General features: G+C 40.3%; 1 protein-coding gene across 1 annotated transcript in view; it reads right to left on the reverse strand.

The window, feature by feature from the left end:
- The window catches only part of bltp3a (bridge-like lipid transfer protein family member 3A), a 71,003-nt gene that overhangs the window by 51,002 nt on the left and 7,783 nt on the right, over positions 1 to 12,218 (reverse strand). The window contains exons 2-3 of the mRNA XM_080444787.1: positions 7,987 to 8,149; positions 1,258 to 1,296 (exon numbers count right to left, since the gene is read on the reverse strand). Coding sequence (XP_080300913.1) covers positions 1,258 to 1,296; positions 7,987 to 8,149 — 202 coding nt within the window. The remainder of the gene's footprint in view (positions 1 to 1,257; positions 1,297 to 7,986; positions 8,150 to 12,218) is intronic.

Below are 12,218 nucleotides of genomic sequence, written 5' to 3' on the forward strand. Positions count from 1 at the left end.
TCTCGACCTTTTCAGGCCGTGACCCCCCAAAATAATCATATTTGAACTAGGGACCCCCCAAAATAATCATATTTGAACTAGGGACCCCCCAAAATAGTCATATTTGAAGTGGGGACCCCCCAAAATAGTCATATTTGAACTGGGAACCCCCCAAAAATAATCATATTTGAACTGGGAACCCCCCAAAATAATCATATTTGAACTGGGGACCCCCCAAAATAATCATATTTGAACCGGGGACCCCCCAAAATAATCATATTTGAACTGGGGACCCCCAAAAATAATCATATTTAAACTGGGGACCCCCAAACTAATCATATTTGAACTGGGGACCCCCCAAAATAATCATATTTGAACTGGGGACCCCCCCAAAATAATCATATTTGAACTGGGGACCCCCAAAAATAATCATATTTAAACTGGGGACCCCCAAACTAATCATATTTGAACTGGGGACCCCCCCAAAATAATCATATTTGAACTGGGGACCCCCCACCCTGAAAAACACTTGGAATGTAGGAGTTGAGGCATTACATTTAGTTTTACTCGGTTCAACAGATAAATATTGTGAAAATAGTAGATCTAGTATTGAGGGTTTAAGTGGTTAAATGTCTGAAATAAACAAAAAACATGAATTCACACAACACTGATAGTCTATGAAGCTATCTATGGGATGTTGTGAGCTTGCAGATCTGCTATTTCAGCTGAAGTAGATCTACAAGCTCACGCTACAAGCTACAAGATAGTAGATCTACAATCTCCCGCTTGTAGATCTAATGCTGGAGATAGTAGATCTACAAGTTCACAACGTGAACCCACATGTTGAGAACCACTGATGTAGTGAGTAAAGGAGTGATTTGGGACACAGTTATGGGCTGATAACACAGCGGAAAAACGCACATAACCTGAATATAATGTAAACAAAAGCATGTAACAATAGAGATAACGGATACTATCATTATGTATGTACTACTGTGTACAGTACATATAGTCCTAGTTGGTATCTTTTATTTGAAAACTAAGGAACTCTCATATTCTTATTTGAATTGTAAAAACTGATGTGTAGCTACCAAAGAATGTCAGCGTTTCTTTTACACCTGTGAACGTGTGACAGTTAAGTCATGTTAGTTTAAGTTGAGTTGAGTTTGGCACTCGGTGCCGCACTATGAGCTTGTAGATCTGCAACACTGAGAGGGGCAGTTGGAGTAGAGAACAGACATGAAAACAGACTGGGTGAACAAACAGACGTATCCTTACCAGGCAGATGGGGCTTGTTTTCAACTTGGTCCATTGTATCTGGCAACGAGACAAGACATTAGAACATGAGGGTGAAATCAGGGAATCAAGCCAACAGACCCTTATGAGGTATATTATACCTCAGCATTCTACCACAGCACGGCAGAACCTCACGTTGTCACTTTGGGAGGACTGCTGGCCGCCTGCTATTACTGCTATGTCATGATGATGTTTACCCCAGGAGAGATGATTAGGAAAGCTTTAATAGTGCCGTCTGAATGATAAGTAGCAGCTAAATAAAGACAATGTGGGGGTAGGTAGCTGCTGCCAGAGGTGCAAAGGAAACCAAAGTTCTGCTTGTGGTGAGGCAGACTAGGGAAAAATTACTGAGGCGCTCCGTCTTCAGGTGAAAAAATATATTAATTTATGTTAGCAGATGAGCAAGGCAACAGCTGACCGACACGTTTCGACCAAGCCCCCAGAATTACGGTAGATCAGTGAAGCGGCCAAGCCTGGTGGTCAAATCTGAGAATGCAATTAAATGCTACTGCGCGTGCGTCTCCGTTTTGTGCGCATGCTCACGACGCGTCACGACCCATGGATCCATTCCATTGGTTCATATTGGTTCCATATTGGTTCCTATTCTTACTTCCGGGTGCTTCAAAACGCCACTGAGCACTTTAATAGAAATGAATAGCTGGGGACGGGGCAATCCGCCCTCTAGATATATTATAACTCTATGGTTTCGACACTTAGGTCTTCAACAATGTCTTGGGTTTGCTGCTAGAGGTCTTCACGGGTCCGTGTTTTATTAAGGTCAATTGGGTCGGTTGGGTTCAGATACTATTATCTCGGGTCTGTTTTATCAATAATCAATTATTATTTAATTGTCTCTTATTGTAGGCTGCTACATAACTGCTAGATTCTATCACGGAGTAGTCTATAACTGGCATCTGCTGGTAGCAAAGCATTTTTTTGGCCAGCAATTAAAATGATTAGATTTGACACGTCCACAACATGATATCCAACAGTCCAAGTCGGTTCTGTAATAACTCGGAACAAATAAGATCTCCGGGCGAATGATAAAATGGCTGAACCAATCGGAATTTGGAAAATAAATTGCAGGTCCATTGGGCTTCGGGTCAGTCATTTAGGACCTGTGAAGAGCTTTAGCTGCTGGCTGTGTAGCTTCCATGGTTGTTCCTTCAGCTGCAAACCACAATGTAATGTAAACCTATTGAAGACAATTAACTCATTCAATCCGGGGACGCATCTCTGTCATTTTAGATTTCTTTGGGCTATTCAAAAATAGCAGCATGTAGATCTACTATTTTTGGAAAATCATGAACATTAGTGCAAATATTTGAGTTTTTCCATTTTTCCATTTGTAACTCCAATCTTTGCTTCTGGGGGTCCCTGGTACAAAATATTTTACAAATGTTCACTTTAAAAATATATATATATTCCAAGATTTGCACAAACGTTCAAGATTTTTCTAAAATAGCAGATCTACAAGCTCATAGCTCGGTGCCGCGCTATGAGCTTGTATATCTGCTATTTTTGAATAGCCAAAGAAATCTTAAAATGACACAAATGATGCTTTCCCGGTCTTAAAGAGTTAAATACCATTACAGCCCTCATTACTTGACAGACAGACAGACAGACAGAGTCAAAATGTTGAACTACCAGGACAAGGGCTGAAGGAGAAGATATGTCACAATCATGACATTTTACTTGACGACATTCATTGCCATACAAATAATTGCAATTAACGATTGTGTTTTTGGCATTGAACATGGGAACATAATTAATAAAAATGTCATTTGTGTTTGCATTTTAGGCTTTGTTAACAGAAACTGCACAGGGTAAATATGAGAAATAACTGAAATATACAAAGAAATGACATATTTAATAACTATACTTTCAAAGTAATTTAACAATAGCTGAAATAGACGATCTGCAAGTTTACAAGGCGTTGCATCACAGCACGTTGTAAGCTTGTAGATCGACTATTTCGGCTAAAACTCAAGTTTTCACACCTACGTCGCACTGCCGATCCCACCGACATTCCCATATTTGGATCCTGATATCATCAGTATATGCCCATATATAGAGACATATATGGGCATGGTTATGTCTGAGTCATAGTGACCCGCCCGCCAGTCAACCCATAAGCCAATTTTAATCCATTAAGATTCCTTTGGCTATTCAAAAATAGCAGATCTACAAGCTCATAGCGCGGCACTCGATGCCGGGCTATGAGCTTGTAGATCTGCTATTTTTGAAAAATCGTGAAAAGTGTATTTTTTTTAAGCGAACATTTGTAAAATATTTTTGTTCCAGGGACCCCCATCCGCCCCAGATGCAAAGATTTGGGTTACAAATGTTCGCTTTAAAAAATATATATATACTGTATATTCAAAGATTTGCACAATTATCATCTGCTATTTTTGAATAGCCAAAGAAATCTAAAATGACACAGATGCGTTCCCGGATTGAATGAGTTAATATAGGATAGGATATCTTCCAAAACTGTTACTTTTCAGGATTCAAATTCAAAAATAGCAAACGTAGCAGATCTACAAGCTCAAAACAAGCTCGTAGAGCTGCTACTTTTGATGCTTTTTGTGTGACGCTGTAGTATGACCAAGTAGGGCCCAAGGGGCGTTGATTTACGAAAAAAACACAAAAGGTTTGAATATGGAGAGAAGAGGTTTCTGCCCACGACAGCAACGACATATGAAAATGGATGAAAATCTTTCAACATGGAAACGATTATGACGATTATGCCAAATAATTGCAATTAGGCGATAATGTAATCATTGTGACGGGCCTATTGATGATGAGGACTTAGAGATCAGTGGGATTTGAGCCTTGCTGTAACAGCTGTGACTTGTTCAAGCAGATGATCAGCTGACAGATGAAACATAACAGGCACATGATGATAGCCAGTGGTGTTAAGTAACTGAGTACAATGGTACAATTTTGAGGTATTTTTACTTTACTGGAGAATTTCCAACTTTCAGTACTCTTACTTCTACATCCCAGAGGCAAATATTGTACTTTTACTATTGTACTTTAGTTACTTTGTAGATTTGGATTATTATTACAAAACATACATTAACCACTTCAGCCCTATATACATTTTGGCCATTTGAAAATAGCCGATCTACAAGCTCACAATGCGTCGGCGACGCGACATATTGTGAGATTTTATGCATTTGAAAACTTGTGAGACATTGGGACATTCTGCATGAGTATTTTCTACTTTTGGTACTTTAACCCATTAAGACCTGGAACGCATCTGTGTCACTTTAGATTTCTTTGGCAATTCAAAAATAGCAGATATACAAGCTCATAGAGCTAGCAGATCTGCTATTTTTGAAAAAAAATGATTTTTTTTTCCAAAAAACTGTTAGGATTTAGAAAACATGTTTAAGATTCGCCTCAGGTCTTAATGGGTTAAGTACATTTTGATACCAATACTTTTGTACTTTTACTCAAGTAAATTTAGAATTCCGGATTTTTACTTGTAACAGAGTTTTTCTACATTGCAGTATTGATACTTTTACTTAAGTAAAAAATGTGAGTACTTTTTTCCCCCACTGATGATGATAGCCAATACGAAGCGGTCCAAATCTTCCTCCCCTCTGGCCCTGTGTGTGTGTCAGCGTTATCTACATGGAGGGCTTGCATCACGTTCACATTGAGGGATATTTTTATCCCTGCTAGTCTAGTGCATCGGTTCTCAAAGTGGGGTCCGGGGACCCCCAGGGGTCCGTGGGGCGGTTCCAGGGGGTCCCCAGCAAAATGCATTAATATAGCATCACAATCATTTGAACTTTTTATACTTTGGCTATTCAAAAATAGCAGATCTACAAGCTCATAGTGCCGCGCTATGAGCTTGTACAGTAGATCTAATATTTTTGGAAAAATCGTGAAAATGTGTGCAAACCTTTCAATATATATATTTTTAAAGCGAACATTTGTAACTCAAATCGGGTCCCTGGAACAAAATATTTTGAAATGGGGGTCCGTGGCCAAACATCATTTTGGGGGTCCTTGACATGAAAAAGTTTGAGAACCTAGTTTGAGAAATCTAGTGCAGTGGGTTCTCAAACCTTTCCATGTCAAGGACCCCTAAATTGGTATGTATTTGGCTGTGGACCCCCCCCCCCCCCATCATCTCAAAAAATATGTTGTGCCAGGAACCTCCAAAAACTAATATTTGAAATATGTCAGTATTTTAAGTTATATCTGCCCTGTGCAATGTTTCTATTGTGAAGCCTAAATGACAAAACAGAAATTGTATTCATTCATACGTTCCAACGTTCCAACTTCAAAAGCACAATTAAATAGTTCATCACAATTATTTGTATGACAATTAATCGTCAACTTAAATGTTGTAATCGTGACACAGCCCCCTGGCTGTCAGGCAGAAACCTTGTAACTCCATATTTCAACTTTTTATGTTTGTTTGTTTCTTCCTTTTGTAAATTAATGCCCCACAGCTCAATAATAAGATATTCTCTTCTTGCTCTCTTCTGGTGAGCTTGTAGATCGGGCAATTTTCACAATTTTGTAATGTTTTTTTTTTTAAATAATAATAAAATAGGAGACATTTTGGACATTTGGATTTCCACCTGACATTCAGGATATCCACTTGCACACACGATATGTGAAAAGTAATATTCAGAGTGCTATTGTAAGTGATACCAGGAGGAGAGTAAAGCGGTGGTGTTGGGGTTGATTTTAGTGACCTTCCTCTAAAGCACGAGCACGACCACGATAACTATAAATAGGTTTTAACCCATTTAGACAGGGAAAGTATCTGTCAATTTTTGATTTATTTAAAATTGTGAAAATGTGTGCAAATCTTTGAATATATATTTTTAAAGCAAACATTTGTGAACTCAAATCTTTGCTTCTAGGGGGTTCTACAAATCTATGTTTCTATATCAGTGGTTCTCAAACCTTTTCATGTCTAGGACCCACAAAATTATTAGTATTTGGCCGGCGACCCCCATCTCAAAATATTTAGTTCCAGGGACCCCCATGAAGTAAAGATTTTAGCTAAAAATGTTCGCTTTAAAACATATACACTGCTCAAAAAAATAAAGGGAACACTTTGATCCCTTAATTATTTTGAGCAGTTTTTGTTAGCATTATGTACACAGTTCATGAAAAAACTCAAAAGAATTAAGGGATCAAAGTGTTCCCTTTATTTTTTTGAGCAGTGTATATTCAAAGATTTGCACAAATGTTCAAGATTAAAAAAATATAAATTGCAGATCTACAAGCTCATAGTGCGGCACTCGGTGCTGCGCTATGAGCTTGTAGATCTGCTATTTTTGTAAGGCCAAAGTATAAAATATGGATAAAGTGGTTACACAGATGCGTTCCCGGTTAGACTAGGTTAAAAATCAATCTAACTCAAGTGGATGGCAGCGTGCAGTGCACACCACAACTCTGACCACAACTAATAGTCGTGGACGATATCGTTTTGGACCACCCTCTGAGCGATTTCATAAACGACAATAACGTTAACAGCCATTCCAAATCCATCAGGACATCTGGGATGAAATCGAGGCTCACCCTCGAAAGTTTTTTATATTTTTTTTACACATGGACAAATGACATCATCAACTTGCGACGGGTGTCGTCTCCCTTGAGTAAAAGATGAACCATTTCTAAAAATAAATACAATATTGAAGGGGTTTAACATTTTTTATTCTAGTTCTAAGATATTTTTGAAAACCGCAAAAAAGGGTATTTATTAAATATTCAAATATTTTTTGACACAGAATCAAATGTGATGATGATTATTACGTATTTGGGAAAACGACTGTATCTCGCCTCCTGTGTTTTCCTCTGCACTTTTGGCGAGACATGCCATGTTCAACGGCCAATAACTAGCGAAAGGCGGGTCTCTGTGCTTTGCTGAAGCAGAGAGAAACCCTCCGTGTTTAGCAACGATCGAGGGGATCGATCGTACTGGAGATAAATATTCTGTGACTACTTGAAAAAAAGGTAAGAAAAACGAAACATTGCTGGCACTATTGGGAATTATTAATTTATTTACTTGCACTGAATGAGTTAAGTCAATGAAGTGAATGAATTGAAAGTGCCACCACGGTTGCCACGGCAACGGGGTGGCACTTTCAATTCCAAAATGGCCTCCGTGTGAATATGGTCTATAGTGACCAGGATTACTGCATGTTTTTGTGAGGGTACCAACACGGGGAGAACATGCAAACTCCACACAGAGAGGCCCTTTCGCCAACCCCACCTAGGGTATGGGCACTGATGACGCGGAGGAGAGAACACTGGGGGCGCCAAGCTTGTTTAATCTACTATTTTTGAATAGCCCAAAGTATAAAATAATGGTTATAGCTAAAACCTAAAATCACACAGTATGTGTTCCCGGTCTTAACCCATTGAGACCGGGAACGCATCTGTGTCATTTTTAGATTTCTTTGGCTATTCAAAAATAGCAGATATACAAGCTCATAGCACGGCACCGAGTGCCGCGCTACGAGCTTGTAGATCTGCTATTTTTGAAAAAATTGTGCAAATCTTTGAATATATATAAATATATTATTTTTAAATAAAAATAAAAAATCAAAATAATTTGTAGAATCGAACCTCAGGTCTTAATGGGTTAATGGTAAAAATATTTGAGTACTTTTTCCACCACTGCCCTTTAGTGAGTGACAGCCAGCCAGGTAGGTTAGGTTCTGGTGAACTTACCCTGATAGCAGCTTTGTTGCAGAATACCCTGGTGACGGCCAGCCAGGTGGGCAGGTCCAACATGTTCTGCAGAACCTCCTCGTCCAGCTCCAGGTTGGACAGCTGCCCCTCCCCTTTCAGCGTGCTCAGGTTGATCTTGTCTGGAGACAGGTTCTTTGTGAACCTGGTGGTGAGAGGAGGAATGACAAGAGAGAGAGAACAGCATTCAGGGAGGGACGCTGAGAAGAAGAAGAAAAAAACGTCGCACAAAAAACACACACTGACTCACTGAAGTCCAGTGGTGTAAAGTAACTGAGTACTGATTTACTCAAGTACTGTACTTAAGTACGTTTTTTAGGTATTTTTTACTTCACTGGAGTATTCCGATTTTCAGTACTTTTACTTCTACTCCACTACATCTCAGAGGCAAATATTGCACTTCTACTCCACTACAATTATTTGAAAACTTCAATTTCTAGTTACTTTGTAGATTTTGATTATTATTACAAAACATACATTAACCACTTCAGCCCTATATACATTTTGGCCATTTGAAAATAGCCGATCTACAAGCTCACAATGCGTCGAGATGGGACGCATTGTGGGCTTGTAGATCTGCTATTTTCATTGTTTGTTTTTTTTTACTTGTGAAATGGGACATTCTACTTAATGAGTACTTTTACTTTTGGTACTTTAACCCTTTAAGACCGGGAACGCATCTGTGTCATTTTAGATTTCTTTGGCTATTCAAAAATAGCAGATATACAAGCTCATAGCACGGCACCTATGAGCTTGTAGATCTGCCATTGTTGAAAAATCGTGGAAAATGTGTGCACATCTTTGAATATATGCCTGTAACTCAAATCTTTTCTTCTGGGGAGGGGTTCCTGGAACAAAACATTTTACAAATGTTCGGTTAAAAAAAAAAATATATATATACAAAGATTTTCACACATTTTCAAGATTAAAAAAAAAAATGCAGATCTACAAGCTCATAGAGCGGCACTTGGTGCCGCGCTATGAGCTTGTATATCTGCTGTTTTTGAATAGCCAAAGAAATCTTAAAATGACACAGATGTGTTCCCGGTCTTAAAGGGTTAAGTACATTTTTTATGCCAATACTTTTATACTCTAGCAAATTTAGAATTCCATACTTTTACTTGTAATGGAGTGATTCTACATTGCAGTATTGAAGTACAAAGCACAACATTTGAGTACTTTCTCCTCCACTGCTGAAGTCTCTGCCCCAAATAGACTCCACCGTAGAGTGAGTCAATGTTTGTCTGAGACAAATTGCCAAATTGCATTTGGAGGCAGTTGTGCACTAATTGTCAGTAATTGAGTGAGTCATGCTGTAGCAGCTGTATCAGCCTCTCTGAGCCAGTAGCTCACAGCAGGCCGCCAAGTCTGGCTTTGACCTTTTCACATCCCAGGTAGGGTTGTCGTAATAACCGCATTACTCGTTTGCGTTATCCTTTTAGCCTTATTAATGTCTGTACCTCGTGCTGTTTCTGACCAAAAAAAAGGTATTCAATCAATGCAATCAATATTCAAAACTGCAATATTGTGCGCTATTAAACGTCATGTAAAATGTCATAATCGTGACAGCCCTACTACATAAATAAATCATCCACTGCCAGCGATTTTTTGATTTTCTTACTTTTTTAAGTAGTCACAGAATATTTATCTACAGTATGATCGATCCCCTGATGGTTGCTAATCAGGGAGGGTTTCACTGTGCTTCCGTGAAAAAAACAGAAATGTCATTGCGACCTCCCGTTTGCTTGTTATTGGCAGTTGAAAATAGCATGTCTCGCGAAAAAATACATAGTGAAACACAGGAGGCGAGATACAGGTAACCAGAATACCCAGGGGTGCACATAACTTTGTAGGTCTAGTACTCAGAAGAGCACCTGGAGATGTGACTTGGTGCGCACAAAATAAATGGTCCCGTGCCGTTTTGTCAACGGGGGGGGGGGGGGGGGGGGATTCAGCACAGTTTTGTCAACGGGGGGGGGGGGGGGGGGGGGTGCTTGCACGAGAGAAAAGGACGCTCTGCTTCCAAATTCCGCCGATTTTCGCCGTTTCTTTTTCTCTCACGCCGTTTGGTGAAGCCCCCAAGGTTGGTGCCCTGTGCTGCGCTGTTTTTATCCGTCAGATTGGGACGTTCACGGTAATTTTTGCACCATTACGGTGCGTTCATCATCGGTGACGAGTGCCTCGAAAATAGCAACAGCCGCTGCTGGCTGCGTGCACGCAGCGAGGCAATGCGAGCCGAGGCGATGCGAGACACTCACACAATCACGTGCAGCATGCGTCCTCTCCCCCTGCGCCTATGGCTATACATGGGGCCGACGCGTGCTTTAACGTGAATGTGTGAGTGTGGCTTCAGGAAGTAAATTCCTAGCCTCGATCTCCAGGCTTTTATTTTTTAGTTTTGCTAAAAAATAAAAGCTTGGAAATTCCTGTCCCAGCTGTTGGTATGCAAAAGCGCCTCGCGTCGTCTGATGTGCCACGCATTATTTATTTTGGGTGCGCATGCGCACCAGTTATGTGCACCCCTGAGAATACCAAATATGTTGACCAGGAAGTGAATGGAGCAGTAAATCTTGGGATCACGTGATCTCCTCGTTCTGTGTGCATCTGGGGATGAAATGGTCACTCATGTGTTAGCGAAGAGCGCCATCTAGTGGAAACACCCAAAAACTTAAAAAGTCGTCAAAGTCGTCCTTGGCAGTGAATGAGTTTAACTCTTTGCCCGCCACGACGAGATTTGAATGATGCTTTCACTGCCAGATGACGACAGACCCGGATCAGACATAAATAAAAATGTAAACGGCTCTTTTACTTCCTGTTTATTTCCTGTGGGAAAATGGCTATATCTCTGTTCCTCTTGCTTTACGGCAAAAACAAGACACATTCAACTGGCTACAGCTGTGCAACGGATAACCGCGAGCGGAATAATTTGTGTGCGTGTAATGAGGCGATCTCCGTGAGGACGGCGATCACGGATAACATTTCATGATTTTTCAAAGGTCAGTAAAATCGCTCGTTTTCGCTGGCAGTAGTGTCCCACTATTACACTATTACTCTGGCAGTTAAAGAGTTAATTGTCACACAATGAATTAGTCACAGGATTGTAGATAAGATGTTTTTTGGGCAGAGAATTCCAAAGTGCTCTTGGCCTACAGTATATATATATATAACAGTTTGAGAAATGTGTTGTTGGTGCTGGGATTCCTGGGCGTGCCGTATACTATGTAATACCAAAAGCTGCTCCTCTAGTCTACTGTTGAAACGTTATGTTCAGAAGACATACAGTACTGTATGGAACTGCTTTAAGTGGTTAATGTGGTGAACAGCTCCACCACAACACTGCCCTAACCCTCCTGATGTCAGATACACAATACCCAGCCTGTTGTCCCACTAATCATTATTCAAGCAGATGTTCAACTGGGCGAAAGCCAGGCCCGTCTCATGTGAAAGGCATAAACCCACCATACTCCTCTAGTCTTGTTTGTAATGGCCCAATCTGGGAACCCAGAACCAAATAAGAATGAAAAACAGAGCCCTCTGCTGTTTGTACTATCTTACTTGGCTCTGGGACAATGGCGACGTAGCACCCGTGCGCAAAGGAAACCGGGGTTTTGGTCTACCTTCAGCTTTCACTTCCGGTGGTGCCACTATGTTTTCATTCCCACTAACAATATTTCTACACGGAACACTAACACCACTTCTCCCAGAGAACATGGATCGTTTTGGTTATAAGCCCACTTGTTTCTATGATGAAAGAGTAAGTTAAAATGTGAATATCTTTCCGTGGTTTTGTCTGCTCCGCGGACGCTATTGTTAAATTAGTTTGGGTTTGTTTCGAGGGGGAAAGATCGACGGACACGTGAATCCCGCCCACTACATTTGATTGGGTAAAGCGCGGCCTGCTTCCTGATCTGAAGGCACGCCCATTTGTAGCCCAGTGCGTACATGTTATGACAAGCCTTCACGACAGATTCCAACGCAGAGCAGAATCTGTTCTTGAGAGATTAGTAATGGCCACACCAGCAGCCACACAAAGTTGGTAAAATATGGTGGACACTTGTCTTTTTTGGTTTATTAATTTAGTTTACATTTATTTTCAGCACTACATACTACTGTACATGCATAAAAGGACTACACAGAACTGGTTAAATGACACACTGTTTATTGCAAGTTTGGTGATAAAGTGGAGTCTGGAGCGTACATCCATCAAGTTCTTT

This window comes from Gymnoscopelus braueri, assembly GCF_963280865.1.
Source record: "Gymnoscopelus braueri genome assembly, chromosome: 12".
Classification (NCBI taxonomy): Eukaryota; Metazoa; Chordata; class Actinopteri; order Myctophiformes; family Myctophidae; genus Gymnoscopelus; species Gymnoscopelus braueri.